This window comes from Mercenaria mercenaria, chromosome 3 (genome assembly GCF_021730395.1).
Source record: "Mercenaria mercenaria strain notata chromosome 3, MADL_Memer_1, whole genome shotgun sequence".
NCBI classification, from domain to species: Eukaryota; Metazoa; Mollusca; class Bivalvia; order Venerida; family Veneridae; genus Mercenaria; species Mercenaria mercenaria.
This window is the reverse complement of record NC_069363.1, coordinates 27,769,107-27,796,097: the sequence shown is the minus strand read 5'-3', so window position 1 is coordinate 27,796,097 and position 26,991 is coordinate 27,769,107. Positions and strand designations below refer to the sequence as shown.

The 26,991-nt window shown below is 35.9% G+C and overlaps 1 protein-coding gene across 1 annotated transcript in view; it reads right to left on the bottom strand.

Annotated features, from left to right (window-relative positions):
* LOC123525210 (vasculin-like) overlaps nucleotides 1-26,991 on the bottom strand; it is a 55,210-nt gene that overhangs the window by 9,879 nt on the left and 18,340 nt on the right. The window contains exons 3-7 of the mRNA XM_053539640.1: nucleotides 26,350-26,551; nucleotides 17,217-17,434; nucleotides 16,503-16,729; nucleotides 2,274-2,406; nucleotides 218-337 (exon numbers count right to left, since the gene is read on the bottom strand). Of these exons, the coding sequence (XP_053395615.1) occupies nucleotides 218-337; nucleotides 2,274-2,406; nucleotides 16,503-16,729; nucleotides 17,217-17,434; nucleotides 26,350-26,551 (900 nt within the window). The remainder of the gene's footprint in view (nucleotides 1-217; nucleotides 338-2,273; nucleotides 2,407-16,502; nucleotides 16,730-17,216; nucleotides 17,435-26,349; nucleotides 26,552-26,991) is intronic.

Genomic DNA, 26,991 nt, shown 5'->3' with positions numbered 1-26,991 from the left:
CCATCTTTTTTTTTTTAAGTCCCATCAATACAAGATCCAATCAATACAAGATAGGTTTTTAAACAGCTTTCCAACATTAATTCAAGACAAAGGCTGGATGAAAATTTCCTTACTTGAAGGAACAAGCTTTGAACCTGCATTATTATGTGGCAAGTAATTCTTGGTCAGTAACCTCATCACTCTGAAAACAGATGCCATGCTTGAAATTTAAACTTACCTTCTCATCTTCTTGTCGTAAGGCTTTCAGGAAATGGCTTTTCTTATCAGACAGTGTTTTTGGTTGAGTAACAAATCTGGTGTTTAGGATGTCCATTGGAGGTGTAGAAGGCTGAGCACCCTGAAATATAGCAATATCAAGTCTGAAACTCTTGTGTATACATCTATCCATGAATGCTGCCCTTTCATGACAATGACAGAGTTTAAATTATGGGAACCCAGTCTGCAGTACCACTAATAATGCTTTTAGTTAAAACAACAATGTAAACAGTATCATTCTCACAATATTATCCTATTAATTTTAATAACACCAGCCTCGATAGCAAGCAATAAACAGATTACATATAATTATGCACACAAACAGATATCTATCAGTCAAAATATTCTTATATGTCGATATTCTATAAGAACAATCAGTTTTCTGTGTCTGTACACACACAAGTTTTCATATTGGAGAAAAAGCTGTCATAATAAGAACACTAAGCTGTTATGTTCAATGTTTTTGGCTTGAGATAACATGCATATCGTATATAACTATCAATGAAGCCAATGCATGCAAAATGAGGTTGAAGAAGGCCAGATTAGGAAGTAGGGTTCCAGACTGCATTGAAAATTATGCCCCCTTTTGGACACAGAAAATCCTGGTTAAGTTTTGCATGCAAGTACATATAGCTATTACTTAAAGGCATATAGCTTTGAAACTTATTTTTTCTTTTTCTAGGTCAGAAACCAACCTCACTGGATCAAGTCCCATAACTCTGACATGTATTTCAGCAAATTATGCTCCCTTCTGGACTTGGAAAATCCTGGTTAAAGTTTTGCATGCAAGTTACTATCTGAAAAACTAGTGCAAATGTTAAATTGAAACTTCATATGTATCTTTGGCTTTATAAAACTAGGTTATTGCATCAAGTCCCATAGTTCTGTCATGTCTTTGCAAAATTACTTCCCCATTTGAACTTGAAAACTTCTGGTCGAAGTTTTACACGCAAGTTACTGTCTCCAAGACTAATGCAGATACTGGACTGAAACTCTATAGATATTTTTATAATTTGGGTAATATTCCTGCTTCTGGGACACTAATTTGAACAGTTGAGCATTGGCTGTCTTACAGACAGCTCTTGATATACAGCATGTGAAGTTGTGTGCCTGGTGCTTTCACTCATCTAGACCAGAGTTGTGGCCCTTAACTTAGCAAGAAATACACACAAAGTGCTTCAAAATTTGAGTTGCATATATCTTAAAAAATATTTCATCTAGTCATGAAACCATGTACAGTGACAAGAAGTGTCTTATGGACACTAACTTTTTTTGCAGATTCTTGAAAAATTCAAGGGACATTACTCTGGTCTTGTAGTGTAAGATCCAAATTTATACACAACTTCACATACTGAATAAAATCGTGTGAGGTTTGATGACTCTGGGTCAAATACATTTTGAGATAAGCACAACACAAATTTGGAAGGACGGGTTGACAAGGGCAACTCAAAAGTGCCTCCCAACTTTGTGTGTTTGCGTGGGGGGGAACTTCTGACAAAGAGATTGCAATAATATTATACATCCATTTCAATTGGATGTATCAAATGACATTATATTAAAAACATCCAGGCAGATATAACAAGCATACATGGTGTTAAATATTTCTTCATACTACAAAATGAAAACCTGCAAAACAAAATACACTAGAAGTGACTAGAAGCAAGCAATCTACAAAAATGAAATCTCAAGTGGCTGACACAAGGTCATTACAGTATTAACATTCCACATCCTAAAGTCTACAGGGTTACAAACAAAAGCGTCCAAAGACTTTCTGAACTCTTGTTTCTAGTGAGCTAATTAGGAAAAGATGACAGACTTGTGAGGTTTGACAGCCTCAATTCAAACATTTGACCTCTTTATTAACAAAGACTGGAACAGAATCCCAGATATAATATTGAGCAAACTCGGCTGAAGTTGTCAAGAATAAATGTTTAATTGACCAGATGGCATGCATTTGCTGTAAGCAGAAGCCATACTTCACTGAGATGATAATATATATTAAATCTTTATATGTATACCTCTTTTGAGCCTCCTGTATTGCTAGAACTACTTGTGGGTGTGTTTGCTTTGAGACCTGGGTATGTGCCCGTTTCTCTTGGGTAGCTGCCATTCATTCGGGCCGGTCGTCTAGGGATATTGGTCTTTAAATGAACAAATCATGCATTAATGGATGTATATTTAATTAAAATAAGAACAGCTAAATACATCAAACAACAGCATTCGTATATCTTTGGTAAAAATACGTCCTAGAAACACATACATACATGTCAACTCATACCAATGTCATTAGGTTGTGAAAACTTATTTTTACACTATTATGAGCATATCACAGACTTAATATTTCTGTCATACAGGGGAACTACTCGTAATATTTCCATACTAAGAACATGCACCTATCATTTCACTGCACTGTTGTTTTTTCTATCTAATTTTTCGATGATATACATGAATGATCTGTGTATGAGAATCTTCTTACAAATGAATCCATATTAAAACAGTGCATTAACGTTAGGATCTAAGGTGATTTTTTCACAGCTTTATCACCACAAACCAGGAACAGACCAGAAAACTGACCTAACTGTTTGATAATAGAGAGCAATTTCAGACAGTTTTGTACAAGCTATGAAAAACAATCAACATTTTGCTCCATTATTTCTTACTTACTTCAATTTCCTCTAAAGATTTCAATTTAACTATTTCAAAGTAACTTCATTGTATTATGTGTTACTCCAAAACACCCACCCCTAATTCCTACCTACTGGCACTTCAAACTGAAACTTTTTTTGACGTTATCTATATGTATGAAATTGGAATCAAGAGTTAAAAGTTAGACATGAAACAATTCAATGTAGCAACTAAATGCTTCCAATACTGGAACATTAACATGCAAGAAAGCTAACAGTCAAAATAATAAATACACACTACAACACTAGTTTAAAAGAGATGGACTGTGTAAGCTTACCTATAGTTTGGTTAGACCCAAGCCAAACTCTTATTGATTTATATGGGTAAGATTATGTACAGTAAAACTCAACGTCAATAATTTGTTTAAGTACAGGGATATAAATTAACACTCGCCCAGTCGCCCAGTGCGACCAGATTTGAAGCTGGTCGAGTCAGTTTTCCAAAATAGTCGCTCAGATGGCGAATGGCTTTGGATTCTCCTATTAATGTCAATATTCTGGGTTTTTCTGAGACTGTCTTCTTAATATGCACTACGTCACTTAAATCGACCAATCAAAATTACCAATATATACTATGACCAATCGGAATACGCGGATCATTTACTCCGTCACTAACAATGGCTGCGCCCATAGAAATACAGCACTAGAAAGTAGAGGTTTATTGAAGGTTGTTAAAGAGCTTAGAACGGCCGGTCGCGGCGACAAAAGGAAATATTATCAGGATTATTTAAAGACCTAAAGGCCAATGAGGACTTTTAATGAAAAATGGGCTGTTAACAGACCGCGGCTGCATAGAACACCGACCGCAACATGGTTTGTACATTTTGTACAAGTAATAATTTCGTAATTGCGAGTCCTGTAACTCGACAATGTAAGAAAATACTAGAATTCAGATGTCCATAAGCGTTCATCCTCTATCAAAATGCCCATAAACAACCCAAATCATCTAGTGCTGCAAAAATCATTCAAACTTTAAGTGCATCTGTGTTTGAGAGGCTGTGTCCTATATTTAGAACATGTCATGCACTGGTTGATTACAACTTTCCTTTACAGTGTGAGTTTGATGAGTGTTCTGTAATTATATTTAAGAAATTGATGTATTTTGGCAGGAAGCAAATTACAAGACTTATTATTAAGTATGTCGATCTAAACCGCTGTTAGTATATTTTTCCGCTAATAATAGCTGGGCCCCAAATTTTTAGGCTGGGCCCCTAGAATTTGCCTGTAAGGAGCCCAGTTGGCTAATAGGGTCTGAGTGTTAATTTATATCCCTGAAGTATAATACACTACTAGGAATCTGGTTCAGACTGACTGCGAACAAAAATCACCATAAAACAATAAATGGATCATCAAGTCATATCCAGCTGTTTTAAAATGTCTAAACTAGAAATGTGTTCGTATGACATGGATGCCAGCACCATCTGATGTTAGGACACATTAGTATGTGTTGTATGAGTGAAGCCCTTTCACTACAGAAGTTCGACTGCCACTTATTGCCACTGTATGGTCATGTGTTACTTGTTGACCGGCAATTCAAGATTAAGAAAACTTATCAGGGGAACACTGAGGGGAGATGAGTATGGATACTGCAACACATCACTAAGAAACACAGGATAAAAACTTGATGTGTCCATTATGACACTGGAGCCCCTACTCCTGTAATTTTATGCATATTTTGACTAAATCAAGGGCCATAACTCTGTCTCGCTGTGTGAAATCACAATTAAAACACCAGAAGCACAACTTCTCATGCTGAATGACAAACCTGTGATGTTTTATAACTCTAGTTCAAATACTATTTGAGATATGCACAATAAAAATTTGGACAGACAAACGGACATACAAATGAACAAGGGCAAACCTAAGTGCCCCCAAAACATTTTGCGGTGCATAAAATCTGGAGTAAAAAAATTCTTTTGAGGTGTGTGTGGAAGGGAGTAATAATTCCGAATAAAAAACTACAGGTGCACAATTTCAATTGCTGAACAACATTCCTGTAAACTTTCATGGCTTCAAGCCAAATACTTTTGAGAAATGTGATACAAATTTATAGGCTTTTCTTGCATATTTTCGACTAAGTAAAAGGCCACAACTCTGGTCCTGCAGAGTAATATCACCCCAGGTGCCAACTTCACATGCTGAATAATATTCCTATGTTTCATAATCCTAGGTCAAATACCTACTGCGATAAATGCAACACAAACTTTTAGGACCATTTAAAGCATATTTTTGAAGGCAATGGCTAAACTGTGAAGGCAAGAACCATAACTCTGGTTTGGTTGTGTGAAATCCTAATTAAAACAGCAGGTGCACAACTTCACATGCTGAATGACAATCCTGCAATCCTGTGAGGTTAAATGACTCTGGGTCCAAATACTTTTAGAAATGTATAACACAAATTTGGACAGACAAGGGAAACTCATAAAAATGACCTTAAATATTTCATCTTTAATTTTTTTATTTTATCCTTCTATGCGTATAAAACTTACAGAACATACAAGAACAAGGAATCGGTAAAATGAATGATGCTCCCCGATGCATGTGCTGTAATGCTCCGGACAAGCCTTATTTGTAAAATAAAGGGAGATAATTTAACAAGAAACGCGGCAATGCCATGAAACCAGGTTTTCAACACTTTTCATAAGATAAACAAGAGTGCGAGAATGTCACAATATACGCCCATCAAAGCAAATTTCTTTACTCTAGCACCTGTATTTGCAGATGTAATTTTAATTTTGTGGTTGTTTAGTAATCATTGTAATTCTTTTGTTTTTCTAAGTCCACAAAAAAACTCCTTACCAGGTAGAGATACCTTAAAATACACCTAAAATTAGAAAGTAACAACTATGTTGTACCACAGAAAAGTGGTCTTGGTTTTTCCCTACAGTCAATTATAAAAAAGTTACAATATAAGTTATTTATAGTAACAACTAAGGGAAGTTTATCTTAAAAAAAAAAAAAAAAAAAATTGTAAGTCCACACAGAAATCCTTACCAGGTAGAGATTGGTCAAAATACACCTAAAAATTGGATGTAACATGCATGTTGTACTACAGAAAAGTGGTCTCGATTTTTCCCTACGTCTAGTAATGAAAAAGTTACAATATAAGCTATTTATAGTAACAACAAAGGGAAGTAATTCTAAAGAAGGGAACTGCGCAAGACACTTCGTCTCATGATGGTGTATAATTGTGCCAAGTTACATCAAAATCCCTCTATGCATGAAGAAGATATGCTCCGGACAAAGTTTTCATTCTTGTATCCTTTGACCTCTATGTGTGACCTTGACCTTGGACCTAGGGACCTGGTTCTTGCGCATGACACTCCGTCTCATGATAGTGAACAATTGTGCCAACATTCATCAAAATCCCTCCATGCATGTAGAAGATATGCTAACCCTAACCCTAACCTAACCCTAACCCTATTTTTAGTAACAATGACCTTGATCTTGATCCCAGAAACCCCAAAATCAATCCCAAGCTACAACTTTATATAAGTTTTCTATAAACTAAGTTTCATCATGATAGCTCATTCCTAAGTTAAGTTATTGACCGGAAACCCTTTTTCTATTTTAAGTAACAGTGACCTTGACCCCAGAAACCCCAAAATTAATCCCAGCCTTTGTCTTGATATAAGCTACATACATACCAAGTTTTATTCAAATATCTTTACCAAAACAAAAGTTATTGACCGGAAACACCAGTTTGACGCCGCCGCCCGCCCGCCCGCCCGACCAACATCTACCCCAATCTAATAACTCAGCTGGTTAAAAAACTTGGTAAAGTAGTGTTATGATTATTTGACACTGCACTTCCAGTCAATGACCTCTATCATTTTGTTAAGTTTCAATGAAATGCCATTAATAATTTTCCAAGTAATGCTCCGGACAAGCCTTATTTTGTATAATAAAGGGAGAAAATCAAAAACTAGGTAATGCATTTGTTTCTTTGACACTGCACTTTGTCTCAATGGCCTCTATGATTATGTGAAGTTTCTGTGAGCGGCAACTATATGCTCCCCCTTTGGGGAGCATAAATATGACATTATATTTTTGACTTTGACCTCTGTTACCTTGACCTATGAGCTAGGGGTCCAAGTCTTGCATTTGATACATGGTGTTGTTATGGTAAGTTTTTGTGCTAAGCTGTATGAATACGCAAGTCACAGATGATAACCTTTCCTTTTACTTTTTGAAAACTATTTATGTACTCAAAAGACTGGCCGTAAACATTAAAGCCCTGCTCCATGGCTATTCAAATTCTATTGTCTGTATGCATTCCATGATTACAATAGGTAACAGTTAACGGCAACGTGTCACACTTTAGCATGCAAAACCACAGGTATTTTATATAAAATTTGATATAAAATTGACTCTATTTTAACAGGCGTCACTGTTCATAGTCAGGATTTTCATGCTTTTTCAGTGACAATTTAAGGTTAAAACGTAGGACTAGAGCAGGTCTTTAAACAAGAGTGCCAGACTGTCACAAAATACACCCGTCTAAATATTCAGTTACATAAATTCAAGGGCCATAATCCAAGAGTGCCTGGGGCGATTTGGGTGGTTATCGAACTTGGCCGAGAATTATGCCTAAAAACATTGTCACCAAGTTTGGTGAAGATCGGATGAAAACTATCTGACTTCGAGAGCGGACAAGGCTAAATTCGCAGGTTTTTAGTAATTCAAGGCATAATCCAAGAGTGCCTAGGGCGATATGGGTGGTTATCAAACTTGGCCGAGAAATTATACCCAAAAATATTGTCAGCAAGTTTGGTGAAGATCGGTTGAAAACTGTTCTAATAAGAGAGCGGACTTGCTTTTGAACACCGCCTGCCATGGGTGTTCACATAATACCCCCCGCTCTTGACGTATAAAAAATCCAACAATTAAGTGTTACTCACAACCCTAACAACAAGAACTGTCCCTAAGACAGCACGCTCGGTTTTTCTCAGTGCTTGACTCTGAATTAGAGCTTTGTAAAAGTGGCTTATCTCAATTAAATATATAATCAGAGTTATGGGGATTGTTTCTTCTGGTGTAGCCTTTGTCAGTAAATAACTATTTTAAGTTTCAAGCCAATAGCTTGAAAGTAGCAGTATTTTTGGACATTAAATAAAACTTTAACCAAAAAATTCTAAGTTAAAAAGGGGCATAACTCTATCAAAATTCAAACAGACTTATGGGGATTCTCCTGGTGTAGACTTTGATAGTAAATAGCTATTTTAAGTTTCAAGTCAAAAGCTTTGATATTAACAGAGACTTGACTTTATCAAAAACTTTATCCAAACAAGAAGGCCCTAAAGGCACTGTATCGCTCACCAGAGCTATTGACCTAAAGATCAGATCATCAAGATTAACATTCTGACCAAGTTGCATTAAGATATGGTCATAAATGTGGCCTCTTAGAGTGTTAACTAGCTTTTCCATTGATTTGACATAGTGACCTAGGTTTTGACCACACATGGCCCTGATTCGACCTTGACCTTAAGATCATAAAGATTAACATTCTGAACAAGTTTCATGAAGATACAATCATAAATGTGGCCTCTAGATTGTTAACAAGCTTTACCTTTGATTTGAACTGGTGACCTAGTTTTTGACCCCACTTGACCCAGATTTAAACTTGACTTAAAGATAATCAAGGTTAACATTTTGACCAAGATTCATGAAGATACAGTCATAAATGTGACCTCTGGAGTGTTAACTAGTTTTTCCTTTGATTTTTTGACCTGGTGACCTTTAGATCGTTAAAGATTAACATTCTGACCAAGTTTCATTAAGATACGGTCATAAAATCAATGTGGCCTCTAGAGAGTTAACTAGCTTTTCCTTTGATTTGAACTGGTGACCTAGTTTTGACCCCACATAACCCAGATTCAAACTTGACTTAAAGATAATCAAGGTTAACATTTTGACCAAGATTCATGAAGATACAGTTATAAATGTGACCTCTAGAGTGTTAACTAGTTTTTACTTTGATTTTTTGACCTGGTGACCTAGTTTTTGATCCCACATGATCCAAATTCTAACTTGACCTAGAAGTCATCAATACAAACATTCTGATTAATTTTCAAAAAAGATATTGCCATGAATGTGGCCTCTACAGTGCTAACAAGCTTTTCCCTTGATTTGACCTGGTGACCTAGTTTTTGATCTCAGATGACCCAATATCAAACTCTTCCAAGATTTTATTGAGGGTAAAATTCTGACCAAGTTTCATTAAGATTGGGCCAAAATTGTATCTCCAGAGTGTTAACAAGCTTTTCCTTTGATCTGACCTGGCGACCTAGTTTTTGACCCCACCTGACCCAGATTGGAACTTGACCTAAAGATCTAAAGATTAATATTCTGACCAAGTTTCAATAAGATACAGTCATAAATATGGTCTCTAGAGTACCAACTAGCTTTTCATTTGATTTGACCTGGTGACCTAGTTTTTGATACCACATGACCCAGATTCTAACTTGACCTAAAGATCACCAAGGTTAACTTTCTGACCAAGATTCATGAAGATTCAGTCATAAATGTAGTCTCTAGAGTGTAAACAAGATTTTCCTTAGATTTTTTGACCTGGTGACCTAGTTTTTGACCCCACTTGACCCAGATTTGATCTTAACCTAAAGATCATCAAGATTAACATTCTGACCAAGTTTCATAGAGATATTGCCAAAAATGTGGCTCTAGGGTGTTAACTAGCTTTTCCTCTGATTTGACCTGATGACCTAATTTTTGATCCCACCTGAACCAGATTTGAACTTGGCATATAGATCATCAAGATTAACATTCTGACCAAGTTTCATTAAGATACAGCCATAAATGTGGCTTCTAGTGTTAACTAACTTTTCCTTTGATTTGACCTGGTGACCTAATTTTTGACCCTACATGACCGAGATTAAAACTGGACCTAAAGATCGCCAAGATTAATATTCTGACCAAGTTTCAGGAAGATACAGTCACAAATGTGGCCTCTACAGTGTTAACAAGCATTTCCTTTGATTCGACCTGGTGACCTAGTTTTTGACCCCAGATGACCCAATATCAAACTTGTCCAAGATTTTATTGAGGGTAACATTCTAAGTTTCATTAAGATTGGGTCAAAATTGTGACCTCTAGAGTGTTAACAAGCTTTTCCTTTGATCTGACCTGGTGACTTAGTTTTTGACCCCAGATGACCCAATATCGAATTCGTCCAAGATTTTATTGAGGGTAACATTCTGACCAAGTTTCATTAAATTTAGGTCAAAATTGTGACCTCTAGAGTGTTAACAAGCGTTTCCTTTGATTTGACCTGGTGACCTAGTATTTTACCCCAGATGACCCAATATCGAATTGTCCAAGATTTTATTGAGGGTAACATTCTGACCAAGTTTCATTAAGATTGGGCAAAAATTGTGACCTCTAGAGTGTTAACAGTCAAGACTGTTGAAGACGGATGGACGACAGACAGATCACAAAAGCTCACCTTGAGCACTCAGGTGAGCTAAAAATACTTAGTTAAAAAGGGGCATAACTCTGTCAAAATTCAATCAGAGTTATGGGAATTGTTTCACCTGGTGCAGACTTTAATTGTAAATAACAATTTAAAGTTTCAAGTCAATAGCTTCGATAGTAACAGAGATATCTGACTTTATAACAAGAGCACCGCCTTGCAGGTGCAGAAGCTCATCTGATTTTTTTGTCCCTGTATAACAGAAATATTGTCATAACCATGACTTTTCTAAGTCTAAAGGAACCATAATTCTTGCAAAAAAGAGTTACGGTACTTGCTGTGCAGTGTCAGCTTTTAATAGGGAATAACTGCTCCAAGTTTTAAAACAATAGCTTTGACAGTTAAGGAGAAATGCAAAACAACCAAGAAATCTGATATTTTCTAAGTCCAAAAGGGGCCATAATTCTTGCAAAAAGCAGGCTGGAGTTATGTTTCTTGCTGTACAGAGTCAGCTTTTGATTGAACAAGTGTTGTAAGTTTTCAAAGCAATAGCTGATATTTTAGGAGAAAGTTTACCAACACAAACTACCAGAATCATGATTTTCTAAGTCAAAAGGGCCATTTCTTGAAAAGCAGATGGTTTTTCTTGCTGTACAGAGTCAGCATGATGGTGAACAAGTAGTTGCAAGTTTAAAGCATAGCTTTTGTTTAGTTTAACGAAAAGCTGACCAGAACATAACTTAACCAGCAACGCTGACTACGATCAATGTGATGACAATACTCATCTAGTATTTTTCAAAACTCAGATTGAACTAAAAAATTAACCAACGGCGATGCACGCGGCCATGCATTCTTTATTTTCCCGAAAATCATGCTAAAATTGACAACATGGACTGAATATTAATAACTTACCTATTGGGACAAGATTTATAGAATTGGATCTCTACATTTAGATGACAGTATCTTTAGACTATCCCTGGATTTACATTACCCCTTGTGGATTATGTGAAATGCAAATAATTTATCCAGAATAATTAACTGTACTTAAACTAAGAAGACAATACATTTCATCAAGAGAACATCTGTGACATTTTGTTAATTTTGAATACTTTCCAAATGTCCCTGAGAATCACAAAACCTTTATTTCAAGTTTTTGTGTGAAAAAGACACCAGTCCCTCTGAACACTATTTCTGAAAGGAAGCACCTACAGATTTCATTGGATGCTGAATACAGAATTGAATAGTTTTATCATACAATTCAAGCAACAATGTATTAATTAAGGTTGCAATTATAAATCAGACTTCCACTGTGGTTGCCATCATGTGGCAAGTGCAGAAATATTAAGGAAAAGTTTAGTTTCAGATTTTCTAAGTACAAAAGGCATAATTTTGAAAATGATTTTTGTTATAGGTTCTTGGCTACATAGTCACAATGATGATAACCAATGTGCAAAGTTCAAAGCTGTAGGCTTTACAGTTTTGAGAAAAGGTGGACCTAACAAAATTTTAACCAACGCACATTACTTCAGATTTTTTCAAAAATCAGACAGCTAGAAATATCTAACAAATATGTGATAACACTAATGTATGTATAGAATTCGACAATTTTCATAAAGGATTTCACAACATCATTAGAGAATTACCCAATCAGTTCCATTCACTGTCTGCGCCTGTTTGATGATGCTTTTTCTTCACCTATAATAGGCTGCAGAAGAATAAGTAAGGTTCTAAAAAATTTTTTTTTGTGATCTTTACTATACTTCAGTCATATTACTGGAAAGTATTTTCAAGAAGATTTAAGGATTTACCACAAACTTTATGAAGGTAACTTTAATACTTCAGGAGTGTCTGTAAACTGAAGAGCACTTTCATATTATCTGGCATCTTTCAAGAACTGTTGTATTTTTATTATGCATGCAGATAAAGCTTCTGATAAGCTGACCAACCACATTTTAGATTTCCGTACAATGAAAACATTGTCTCCACATTGAAATGGAATGACATTTGTCTCACCCACTAATTAAACTATTAATACTATAGGATGATCATATGAGCCGTGCCGTGGGAAAACCAACATAGTGGCTTTGCGACCAGAATGGATCCAGACCAGCCTGCGCATCTGCACAGTCTGGTCAGGATCCATGCTGTTCGCTTACAGTTTCTCTAATAGCAATAGGCTTTGAAAGCGAACAGCATGGATCCAGACCAGACTGCGCGGTTGCAAAGCCGCTATGTTGGTTTTCCGATGGCATGGCTCAATTATTGTCTTACCTACCATTAAAGCTTTAACAATACACATCCACTTTTAGCTCAACTATTTGAAGAATAGTTAAGTCATTGCATTCGCCCATTCCTGGTCAAGTTGTGTGGGATGGATTGAAACTCACTTTGATGATCTGACATGCAATGCACAGCTTCAACAACTCTTTTCTGCAGTTTTATAAAGCTACAGTCCTTTTTTACCTTAGCAATTTTCAGTCAAGTTTCATATGTAAGCTGGTATTTCAGTATCCATTAATGGGAATGGATTGAAACATCATACGCTTGTTCACTGCGATGATCTGACATGCAATGCAGAGGTTCCACAACTCTTTTTTCGCTTTTACACAATGTTCCTTTTTCAACTTAGCAATATTTTTGGTGTAATCTGTTATCTCATTAACCATCATGTGTGGAAGTTCTACGACTAAAATTGTTGCCCCTTTCATATAAATGTCTATGTTTTCATTATTTTAACTTTTCTGTAGTGACTGAAGCTTTGATTCATGAAGCAATGCTGTCTTCTGAAAGCTTGTCTTTAATATAAGAACAAGAGCTCCGCCAAGCAGGGCATTATACGTCCGAAGGGTTACATCAGAGGATGGAAGCAAACTTTAAAGAACTTGGAGTGTGAAGCCCAAAGGACAGGAACAACAAAGGGAAGAAATTCCAAAAAAACTCTAAGTCCACAAAAAAATCCTTACCAGGTAAAGGTATGTCAAAATACACCTAAAAATTGGAGGTATCATCCATGTTGTACCACAGAAAAGTGGTCTCGGTTTTCCCCTACGGCCAATAATAAAAAAGTTTCAAAATAAGCTATTGATAGTAACATAAAAGGGAAGTAATTCAATTTTTTTTTATTGTAAGTGAACAAAAAGAGGGATCTGCCAAACAAAAACAAGAGCTGTCCGTAAGACAGCCAAGCTCGACTATTCGAAATATTGTCCCAGAGGCAGGAAAATATTACATAACAAGGTTAAGTATCAAAAGAGTTTTAAGTTCAAAAGGGGGAATAATTTGACCAAAATGCATATCAGTTATGGGACTTGCTGATATCAACTAGTTTTATAACCCCTAAGGCACATGTGAAGTTTCAATTCAATATCTGCATTAGTTTTGGAGATAGAAACTCGCATGTAAAACTTAAACCAGAATTTTCAAAGTCTAAAAGGGGGCATAATTTGCCCAAAATACATGCCAGAGTTATGGAACTTGATCCAGTGAGGTTAGTAATTGATCTAGAAAAAGAAAAAATAAGTTTCAAATCTATATGCCTTTTAGTAATAGCTGTATGTACTTGCACGCAAAACTTTAACCAGAATTTACTAAGTCCAAAAGGGGGCATAATTTGCCCAAAATGAAGGTCAGAGTTATGGGACTTGCTGCTATCAACTAGTTTTATAACCCCGAAGACACATGTGAAGTTTCAAATCAATATCTGCATTAGTTTTGGAGATAATAACTTGCATGTAAAACTTTAACCAAAATTTTCTAAGTCTAAAAGGGGGCATAATTTGCTCAAAAAACATGTCAGAGTTATGGAACTTGACCCAGTGAGGTTAGTAATTGATCTAGGAAAAGAAAATATAAGTTTCAAATCTATATGCCTTTTAGAAATAGCTGTATGTACTTGCACGCAAAACTTTAACCAGAATTTTCTTAGTCCAGTGACTGGGAAACCCATGAGACATGAGCCATAGTCACATAAAAATGAAAAATGTCTCATATGTTTTAAGTGCTGATGAGCCCTGTGTCACATGGCTAAATTGTATTGAATGCAAAAGGATGAAACTATTCAATAGTGCAAATCTTACACAAAGGAATGTATTCAGTGTGCAGATTCAGAGTGCTTCCAGTGTTTAAAAACATGTTTTAACATCGTATTTTATTCTAGACTTTCATTTTTTGTCAGTTTTCAATAATTTTCTTTATTGACAAGTTGTGAAGCTGTTACAGTTTTAGTTACTATATTTGTTTTTTTTACTGAGAGCTTCTTTAATCTGAAATGTGTACATACTACAATGCCAGTTCCTAGTTTACAAGTCGCAATTGTCCCATAGAATTTCTGAATGTCACATAAATTTTTTAAATGTCACATAATTTATTGTGCATGAAGAGCCATTTTCCCATGACAAAATTTCTTTCCCAGTCACTGTTAGTCCAAAAGGGGGCATAATTTGGCCAAAATGAAGGTCAGAGTTATGGGACTTGCTGCTATCAACTAGTTTTATAACCCCGAAGACACATGTGAAGTTTCAAATCAATATCTGCATTAGTTTTGGAGATAATAACTTGCATGTAAAACTTTAACCAAAATTTTCTAAGTCTAAAAGGGGGCATAATTTGCTCAAAATACATGTCAGAGTTATGGGTCTTGACCCAGTGAGGTTGGTAATTGATCTAGAAAAAGGAAAAATAAGTTTCAAATCTATATGCCTTTTAGAAATAGCTGTATGTACTTGCACGCAAAACTTTAACCAGAATTTTCTAAGTCCAAAAGGGGGCATAATTTGGCCAAAATGAAAGTCAGAGTTATGGGACCTGCTGCTATCAACTAGTTTTATAACCCCGAAGACACATGTGAAGTTTCAAATCAATACCTGCATTAGTTTTGGCGATAGTAACTCGCATGTAAAACTTTAACTAAAATTTTCTAAGTCCAAAAGGGGGCATAATTTGCTCAAAATACATGTCAGAGTTATGGGACTTGACCCAGAGAGGTTGGTAATTGACCTAGAAAAAGAAAAAATAAGTTTCAAAGCTATATGCCTTTAATTGATGGCTGTATGTACTTGCATGCAAAAACTTAACCAAGGTGTGACGCCGACGCCGACGCCACGGTGAGTAGAATAGCTAGACTATTCTTTGAATAGTCGAGCTAATAAGAGCACTGCAATGCAGAGCAATAAACACAAAGCAAATTTATATATGAACTTTGACTCCTAAGTGTGACCTTGACCTTGAAGCGAGACATCCAAAACATGCGCTCTGCATGTCATCTCGGTGTGGTAAACACTTGTGTCAAGTTTCTTTGAAATCCTTCAAGGGGTTCAAGAGTTACAGAGCCAACATGAAATTGCTACTGGACGGACAGACGAACACCAGCGTCATAACATAATGCGTCCCTTTGGGCGTATAATAAGTTAAATAACAAGGCAGTCTGAAAGACAGCTATATCCCCCACCACTGTTATGGAAAGTGAAAGAGTTGAAGGTACTGGGTGGAAGCACTGATGTTGTTAATTATATTTTAGTCTATGTATGTCAACTTCAATGAATTCGAAAATTCTTCAAGGGGTTTAGGAGATACAGAGCGGACACAAAATGGAAGGCTCAAACGTTCGACCTCGAGTTGTGACCTTGGCCTTAAGCCAACATGGCTGACTCATGAGTTCTGCACATCGTCTTGATGAGGTGATCATTTGACCTAAGTATCATGAAAATCCTTCAAGGGGTTTAGGAGATACAGAGTTCAAACCTTTGACCTTAAGTTGTGACCTTAACCTTGAGCAGACATGACTGAATCACGTGTTCTGCACATCCTCTTGATGAGGTTATCATTTGACCAAAGTTTCACGAAAATCCTTCAAGGGATTTAGGAGATACAGAGCGAACACAAACTGTTACGAAAAGACGGAAGGATGGACGGAGACCATTCTTATAACCCCCCACCACTTGTGGCGGGGGATAAACAATCACTTCTTCAAAACACAAATTTCAGGAATTATTTTACAAAACTTTAAAGAGGCAGGGCCATGTTATTTGGGGATAAAACAGCTTTGTGTTTGGGTAAAAGTGAATAAACATTCTGCTGTCAACTTCAGTAGAAAACTGCAGACACCTGTAACAGCACCTATTAAATTCTTTTAATGCATTCTACTTACAAAATCATCATTAAATGGTTTCTCTTTCTCTGTCTCCTTATCTTTCTTCTCATCTTTATCTTTTCCTTCTTTAGAGTTGCTGCGTCCGTCTTTCTCGTAATAATTCCGTTTTGCACCCCCTCGGCCAGGAGGGTAGTTGTTGTAGTAAGGCTCATTTCCGTAGTAGTCGTATGGTGGTATGAAGTCATAATATGGTGGATAGCCTACATTCATACTCTGAAATAATAAGCATAGTTTCTTTTCAGTATATAAAGCTACTAACTGGCAAACAATCCTCAAGGCTAATTCAGTCGAAATCTTTCTTAATATCTTCTCTCTCCAAATTTGGTTTTCTACACATTATTTTACATTTTTATATATTGTAAACTCATATTTTCACAAGTCTGCTATTTTGGAAACAGAAATTGGTGAACATTGTAGATAAATTGTAATATATAGCCAACTTGTGAAACTAAACAATAATGACACTTTCAATTTCTTTCGCAAGTATTTATTTTCTCAAACATGAACAGAATGAATAAAGGGAAAAAAATCCTTTCATAATTTAACAGTAAATACAGTCATGAACTTTGTTTTTACAAACTATTATACAGAAATGACAGCAGTTTAAAACTGGAAAAATTGACAGGTCTGTAATAGGCAATGGGGTCTATTTTCATCCATGTTTACAGGTAAGTGCCCACTACAAAGCAGTATTTGTTACCTGTCCTGCTCCATATCTAGCATGAGGATGTTGATACTTGCTGTCTCGTTGACCACCTGACCTCAGCAATGATGGCTGAGAGCTGTAGTGCATTCCGTATTTGTCATGGTAACCATATCCATTGTAATAACCATAGGGTCCATATGTGTATGCGTAGTAATCATCATCTACTGAATGGTGACGGAACTTGTTGCTGGCACCCGGTGGAAATCGTTTGCCTAGAATACAATCAGTGTTACTTTGAAAAACTTGAGGTTCATTAAGCAACTGTATCCTTACAAAAGAAAAATACTGAAAAGTTTGTTAATACTTGTAAAAGATGTTACTTGGAAACATTATTCTGATAAGTCACACCTACATTCATCACATCCTATCAGTTGCAGGAGTCTGTCTTTTCTTTCCAGTCTGGAATTTTTCAACAAAATCCTTAAGTCACAGCTGTAGTTTTATTAAAAATACAGATGCAAGTTTACTAAACCAAAGAATATCTACATTCTTATGTTCACTGCAGACACTTCAAAAAAGAAAATGATGCAAACAAAAAATAAATCATATTGCCAGTTACCTAAATTCAATTAAGTCTGAATGAATGCTAGCAAAATGCATACTTAACAGCAGGTATTTACATTAACAAGGAACTGAGTTTTCAAAATGCAAATATGCATGACCAAAGATGTTGTTATCTGAGGTTTTAAGCTTACGGTGAAGATCATATGAAGGTTAAGGACATCCATGTATGAATCAGTTTGTAGGTCTTGCCAAAAGGTTTGACGAGTGCGCGTAAGAACTAACAGGGTTTCCACTGGGCACATTTTCCCCCCGTCTAACTTGTGTCATTTATGTGGGTTGTAAGATCATAAAAACTGTTTATCAACGTTTAAAGTTTGAATGTGAATGTCATAATTATGAGGATTAAGGTCATTTATATATATATGTCAGTTTTTAGGTCTTGCCACAAGGATTTTTTGAGTGTGAGCATGAACTAAATCGGGTCATTAATGTGGACTGTAGGCGAAATGGTACAATCGAGTTAAATGTTGTTTTTGAGGTTTTAAGTTTGAAGACAATGGTCAAAGGAAGGTCAATGTCATCTATACTTGGTCAGTTTTGCCACAAGGTTTAATGAGTGCGAGTATTAACTAAATTTGTTTTTTTAAAGGTTTCAAGTTTGAATGTCATGAGGTTCAAGGTCATCTATATATAAGTCAGTTTGTAGGTCTTGTCACAAGGATTGTTGACTGTATGAACAAGCTCAGGTCATTAATGTGGGCTGTAGGCGAAACACTAAAATCTGTATATTAACAAACAAGAGGACCATGATGGTCCTGAATTGCTCACCTCTTCCCACATGACCCAGTTTTGAGTATGACGTCGTTTTTTCTATTATTTTACATAGAGTGGTCACAAGCAAAAGTTTATGGACGGAAGACGGACACCGCGTGATCACAAAAGCTCACCTTGTCACTTTGTGACAGGTGAGCTAAAAATGCTGTCTTTTTTTAGGTTTTACATTTGAAGGTGATTGTCATATGAAGGTCAAGGTCATTTATATTAGGTCCATTCGTAGGTCTTGCCACAAGGTTTAATGAGTGCAAGTATAAACTAAACTTGGGTCATTTTTCTGGCTGTAGGACCAAAATATGTTTTTTAAGGTTTTAAGTTTGAAGGTGAATGTCATACAAGGTCCAAGGTCATCTATAGCAATTTGGTTCATAAGGACAAACAGACAGACAGATCAATCCCTAAATGCCCGGGGGCATAAAAATATTACTTTAAAATTAACTAGAACTGTCACAGGAGTGATGAATACCCCCACAATACGGTCTTATCACAGAAGAATGGCAACCATAAGAAAGACATGGCCACAAGAAGGTGCAATTTAAATCGAACATGACCTGTATTTTATGATGTTACACATGTAGTGTTATTTCTAGAGCGACGCAGCAGGGCGCCCCGCCCCGCCCTTTTTAACTGCCGCCACGCTGCCCTAAAATCGGTCCTATGTTCCGCCCCTTTACTGCCCTTTTCAACTGACGTCAAAGTGCCCTAAAATCGGTCCTATGCTCCGCCCCGTTACTTCTCATTAGCCTCAAATTTGCATAATCACCTAAGCGCGTGTCGTATCGATTCAGCAGCCTGTTGTATACATAGGCAATAATTACGTCACGGAGGGTGAACACACTACAGGTCACATGTTGTGTAATGATTAAATTATGTCAGCGTTATAATGATGTACGGAGATTTAATTGAAAGTTGTAATTGGGATCAAGGGATTACGACTAATTGTATAAATTAATACAAATAAAAGGACTTTGATCGGTGATAAATACGCAAAATTAAATATTGATTAGAATCAAAATACTGCCGTGTCATAGTTTAAGTGAACATGCCTTCTGTAAAAAGAAAATTGGTTCAGTTAGAGAAAGAGTGGGCTAAAATTGCAAAAAAATAATCATTGTATGACATCGTTCTTCGGAGCTAGAGCAAGGTAAATAAATAGATTATTCTTTAATATTAAAGGCACTGACCGACCAGATCAAACATTTTTAGGGAAATTACTTTATTGTTTGCAGATGCATTCAATAGATTCGTTCAAATGCATTCTATTCTATAAAGGTAGGCTATATTAAATCTAAATTTCATATTTAAAAACATGCACAATTACTTCATATTGTTTATTTTTGTACTAAACATAAGTTTTATGTGTATTGACAGTGCTATGCATTATGTTAAAAATAATACAAACTTCATGAGCAAATCTAATAAAGTTCGATACATTTGATGAGGATTTTATACATTTGAAGTAAATATCTAAAGATAAATCATTTTAGTTAAAGTTGTCCATAGGATATCTATTATGGAATTTTTTTTTTTTTTTTTTTGGTACTACAGGGTTTTAATTGTATTATTTCAGTGATGAGACAACTCAGGCTACCGAGGCTGTATTCGATCCAGCTCCTGTGCGTCAAGAAGAATGCCAGCCACCAGTATCAACAACTTCAACACCAAAACAACGGAAAACGCTGAAAGCTAAACACAAGATTGGCTTTGAATCTGCATGGACATTGACCAGACCTTGGTTATACAACAAACACGAATCGGATAGCAATGGGTCGTATGAAGTAATGTACTGTCGTCTGTGCCAGAAACACAAAACAAAGGGGCTCAACGGTAGTGAGGTTTGGTCACAAATAGGCTGTCGCAGTCTCAGGCTTGATAAAGTTACAACACATGAAAACTCGGACCAGCATCAGTCAGCAGTGAAACTAGAGACCGAGAGTCAGTTAAGTATTGAACAGTCTTTCAGTGATAGGACTCCATTGAATGAAAAAGAATTTGAAGCCGTAGTTTGTGCTACAAAAGTGGTTCATTTTCTTGTAAAACACAATATTCCATACACAACAGTTTATGAGGACTTTATTAAGTTTGCAGTGGAGGAACTAAAAAGCCCAGTTCTTGCTAATCTGTCTCACAGCAAGAATGCGAAGTATACAAGTCAGACCACCGCTGATGAACTTCTTTCTGCTATGTCACAGGATATTGAGGAAACATTAAGAAAGCGCGTCACATCTAGTCCAGCATACTCAGTTATGACAGATGAAGCAACAGACATTGCCAACAGGAAACATCTGGCCTTTTGTGTAAAATATGTAGATTCTGAAACAGGTAATGTGAATGTGGACTTTATTAAAGATGTTCAGGTTGATGATGGAAAGGCAGAGACAATTTTCAGTGAAACCAAGGTGCTTGTTGAGGAAGATCTGAAGTTTGAATCATTTGTAGGCTTTGGTAGTGATGGATGCAACACAATGGTCGGGAAACAATCTGGTGTGTCAACCCATTTGAAGGAAATTAAACCGGACCTTATAACTGTACACTGTCACAATCACAGACTTGCGCTTGCAGCCAAGAACAGCTTTGAATCCATCAAAGAATTTAGAGACACTGACGAAGTGCTATCTGGTGTGTATAAGTACTACAAATCTTCAGGTAACCGGACACGATCACTGGAAAAACTTCAGAAAATTCTAGATGAAAGTGACACTAAATGCATCAAACAAGTGGCACACACCAGATGGCTGTCCCATCTTGACGCAGTAACCTCGCTCAGGGACACATATCCAGCAGTGCTGATGGATTTAGAAAACTGTGAACAATCCGGAAATTATCGTGTAAGGATAGGTTCTGGGCCATCTGCTAGTGGACTGAGTAAGAAGTTAAAGTGTTACCAAACTGTGCATATTATTCACTTCCTGTGTGATGCACTCAGACCTGTCACACAGTTAGCGTTAACATTTGAAAAGAACAGTGTTGACCTATCCGTCATCAAACCACGAATGGATGCTGCCGTCAGTACATTAAGAAAACTTCAAACTTCAGATGGAATCAGCTTGAAGAAGGCAGAGAAACTTATGACCGACTTTAACATCACCCCGACTGAAGAACAAATGAACCATGATAAACAAGCTGAGCATAAATTCATTGACAATCTCATTGATAACATTGAAATGCGTCTAGAGAACATTGATATCATTGACAGCATGGCTGTCTTCACTATGCAGAACACAGAATGCTTTGCTGGTAATGATGAAATTGAAATACTGGCCCATCACTTTGGATTAGATATAGATCAGCGCCTTCTAGAGTGGGACCAGCTGAAAAATGTGGTCAGAGACATTGATAATGGTAACATTGACTGTCCCTCCTCTTTAGTAAAGACAATTAGCAGTTTGAAAAACACTGCTGGTGACATCTTCCCTTTCATTGAAAAAATATGTGCAGCTGCAGCTGTCCTTCCACTCAGCACTGCTGAAGTTGAACGGGTTTTTTCAGATGTGAATAGAACAGTGACTGATATAAGGAATCGTTTGAAGGTTGAAACAACAAACAAACTGTTGCTAGTTCACAAAGGTGACAAATACCTTGACATTGAAAGAACAGTCAGATTGTGGCATAAGCAGAAGCCCCATAGAATTAATATTTAAGTTAAAGACTGCTGAAAACTAGCTGAATTACATGATATGACTGTGTCTGTCCTTGAATACTGATAAAATGTGTGACAATTTAACTGTTTTCACTTTATGAGCTTGTGAATTTGTATGAATATTCTAAGCTTTGCACATTTAGCTTACCACTCTATCTTTAAATTTTATTAAATTGAAGGGTTTTGACAATTGACTGTTTTTACCAGAAACTACTCTCAATATTGTCAACATTATTTGGTAGTTTTCACAGTATCACAGTGGTTTTTGTATGATTTTTCAAAATAAGTCACTAAAGGGAGATAATAGAAACATTGTTAAGTTAAATGATAACATATTTGTTTGTATCTGTATCATAATGTGTACTATATGTAAATTATTCTTTTGATGTTTTGCAGTACATTTAAATACTTTAAAGAACTAGCTGAATTAAGGTTTTCACTTTAGTATCACAGCGCTGTTTGTATACATGTACTTTTTCAAAACAAAGTAATAGAAACATTTGCAAGTCAAATAAGTTAGTCAGTTAAGTTAAATGATAACATATTTGATTGTTATTATGTGTACTATATGTAAATAATTCTGTTGATGTTTTGCAGTACATTCTGAATACTTTTCACTGAAATATTGAAGACAAAATTGATACAGCTAATTTCATCACAGTTAGAATTGCTAGATTATATTATATGAATGCTAATCTTGCAAAAGATATGAAATTATTCAACTGATTAAAGAAATGACCTGTATAATATTGTATTTGATTGAAATCTTTACTCAAATGCAAGGGAAGCAACACCATAATCAGGTGTAATTGTTCTAAAGCCCTTTCAAACAACATGTTAGAAAATGCCCTTCTTTCCGAATCGCGGTACAGATGCCCCCTGCCCCTTTTTAGTAGCATCCTGCCCTTTTTCAGCCCTAGAAATAACACTACACATGTGTACCAAAATTTATCTAAATCTGTCAAGCCATTTGTGAGTTACTGTCCGGCAACTGTGAGTTTGACAAATTTTAAGTTGAAAAGGGGCCATAACTATATATAAAATTGGTGGTTTGTAGCCAAAGTCAAACTTTACCTGTATTTTATGATGTTACACCTGTGTACCAGAAACATTTAAATCTGTCAAGAACTGTCACTGGAGTGTTTAATGACTCCAATGGTGAATGAATATTGCACAACAGCTGGAGTCTGTGTTAGAAAATATCAAATAATAAGAGAGGTACAGATAAAGTGTATCAAAACACTATATAAGTATAATTCTAAGCAAAAAGGGGGCATAATTCAGGAAATATTGGTGCAAGAGTTATGCACCTTGTGTCATATGATGTGGGTGATGATGTAGAACAACTACTTCAAGTTTGAAACAAATGCATCTTGTAAAAACTGAGATATAGCGAAAATGCATCAAAATTAACCTTAAATACTAAGTAAACGGGCCATAATTCATGAAAAGTTAGTGTCAGAGTTATGCACCTTGTGTCACATGATGTGGGTGATAAGGTGGAACATCTATTTTAAGTTTGAATCAAATCCATTTTGTAATAACTGAGATATAGTGTAAATGCATCAAAATTAACCTTAAATACTAAGTAAACGGGGGCATAATTCATGAAAAGTTGGTGTCAGAGTTATGCACCTTGTGTCACGTGATGTAGGTAATAAGATGGAACATCTATTTTAAGTTTGAATCAAATCCATTTTGTAATAACAGAGATATAGTGAAAATGCATCAAAATTAACCTTAAATACTAAGTAAACGGGGGCATCTGAAGTCTGAATCAAATCCATTTAGTAATAACTGAGGTATGGATTTCGGGACGTGACGCGACAAAACTGACTCCTATATAGCCCCCCCAAATCATGTTTGGTGGGGGTGTAATGAAGAAAATAATATGACAAAAACAAGAGCTGCCTGTTGACAGCGTGCTCGACTATTCAAATAATTGATGGAAGTATGGGGTAAAATATTACCAGAGATTTTCAGACAAAAGACAAAAAAGTAGGTAAGACGCACAATCTACCTGTATTTCAAGGGCTTAGAGCAAAACTGCTCAATCTGCTTCTATTTCTATATACAGATAGACTTGTTTCGTTCTGTGGATCTGAATAACTCTTACACTATATGGCTGTGTGACCATGATGGTAAGTGTTCATGTATCAAACAGTTTTAACAAAATATAGAATGGTATGCGAAACGTACCTAATTTCTATGTCAAACAAGAGCTGTCCGTTAGACAGCCAGTGCTCGACTATTTGAATCGTTGTCACAGAAGCAGGAATATTAATCTAATGTTAGAATATCAATAGAGTTTCAGCCAAAACTTCGACCAGAAGTTTTCTTAGTACAAAAGGGGGCATAATTTGCCCTAAATACAAGTCAGAGTTATGAGACTTGATGCAATCATCTAGTTTTATAACCCCAAAACACATGTGAAGTTTCAGTTTAAGATCTGCATTTGTTTTGCAGACACAAAACTTTAACCAGAATTTTCTAAGTCCAAAAGGGGGCATAATTTGCCGAAAACACATGTCAGAGTAATGGGACTGGACCCAGTGAGGTTGGTAATTGATCTAGAAAAAGAAAAAATAAGTTTCAAATCTATATGCCTTTAAGTAATAGCCATATGTACTTGCATGCAAAACTTTAACCAGGATCTTCGAATAGTCAAGCTAGTCTTGCCTACATATGTATACTATGATGGTAAACAAGTGGTCAAAGTATCAAAGCCATATGACGAACAGGTTAGGCAAAATATGGACTGGTATGAAATATTAAACAGATTTCCAAGTCGTAAAACGGGCCATTATTTAGCTAAATAGTTGACAGAGTTACGTACTCTTGCCTACAGATGGAAATCATGATGATAAACAAGTGTTCAAAGTTTCAAAGCGACATGTCAAATAATTTTGACAAAACGTAGACTTGTATCCAAGTCCAGGAAGAGCCATAATTCCGCCAAAATAACTGACAGTGTTATGTACTCTTGCCTGCAAATAGAGACTGTTATAATAAACAAGTGATGAAAGTTTCAAAGCCATATGTCAAATACTTTACACAAAATATGAACTGGTAGGAAAAACATAACCAAGGTTTGTAAGTCAAAAGGGGCCATAATTTAGCCAAAATCCTTGATGGAGTTATGTACTCTTGCCTAAAACTGGACATTGTGATGGTAAACAAGCGTTGAAAGTTTCAAAGCTTTATCTTAAAAGACTTTGTCAAAATGTGGACTGGTACGAAAAACTTTACCAAGGTGTGACGCCGACGCCATGGTGAGTAGGATAGCTCTACTTAGTCTTCGAATAGTCCAGCTAAAAATCAAAAGAATCAGTTAAACATTGGTATTCCTTTGATTTACTGCTCTTTATACTGCTACTGATATTCAAGTGTTTATCTATTCTAGAATACACCACGTGTAGTTGTGAATGCATAAATACGCCATCATGTTCACAAGAAATGCAAACAAAAAATGCATATTAAACTGCATAACTGCTAGACATGGCTAACACTGCCGCAAAAACAGCACCATCTTTATTATTACATAGATGTTATATGCATTGTAAAATTGGTATTAAATAAGTTTGTGTATCTGCAGAGGATATAAGCCGGAAGTTAACTACAAAGTAGAAACTTCTGGTATAGCAAAAGCTGTGATCGTGCAGTGCAGCATTTATATTTAGTAAGTATTTTCTAATGAATTTAACAAACTTCTTTTCCTTTTTGAATAGTAAATTCAGAACAACAAAAGTACAACAATGAAGTACATGTAGATAAATTACTAACTGAAAACATGTATTTTTGCTTTTGGAAGATATATGAAATATAAGAAATGTCTACAAAACTAATAGTAATGGCAATCGCAGCACATAGGGAAGAAATCAGTTTAGAATATATCTAATACTAATGTCAAGCTGACTGAGAAACTAAGAAACTTCAAATTTTCATTCTGTAATCTTTTCAAGTTAAAATAGCTCCTCAAATAATTCCAGCTTTTAAAGGAAAAGAATCGGAAAAGAATTGAACTGGAGTGATTATTGCGAGTTCTGATGAGCCACAAGCGTGAAGACTTAGGGAGACCAAACAATATCAAACAGCATGAGACTACAGCACGACTACACCAGAATATACATATCAGTTCCAGGTGATTACAGGTAGGAATAGCCAGGCAGCTATTCGGGAGTATTGCTGCACAGCCCTTACTTCCATCAGTATTATGTTCTAATGAATACTGCCGATACAGCCTACTAGATTCATATGGGCCTTTGTGTGATATAGTAGTATCTTCCCTATAAGAGCTACGATTGAATCTATCATCTGTGCTTGTCTCACCTTGTTTATTGCCGGGTGGCTTCTGAAAAATACAAAAATTAGTATAAGTATCAAAGATGGAATTTTGCAGAGTACAGATTACACCAGATGCTTAATTGTTCACTATTTTGTCAACATTACATTTGCCTCAAAAGATATTATTGTGTGCATTAAACTGACATGTGGTTTGTCTTTCTACAAATTTTGCAACATATATTTTATGAGATCTAAATGGATATAAAATTATTAAAAAAGCCTTTCTTTCACTCAATATCTAATTAAAGAAGATCATAGAATATAAGTTATAACAACTTTTTTTCATGGATGAAACAGTTTTTTTTTTCCTTAACATATTTCCCATCCTAGGTCCAGTACCTGTGCCAATTTGGGATATTTTGTACATGTACTTAAGTATAAAAGGCAAGTTTTTGTAACTTACATAAACAAGCAAGATTCAGTAATAAACCAGAGCATGACAGTTTT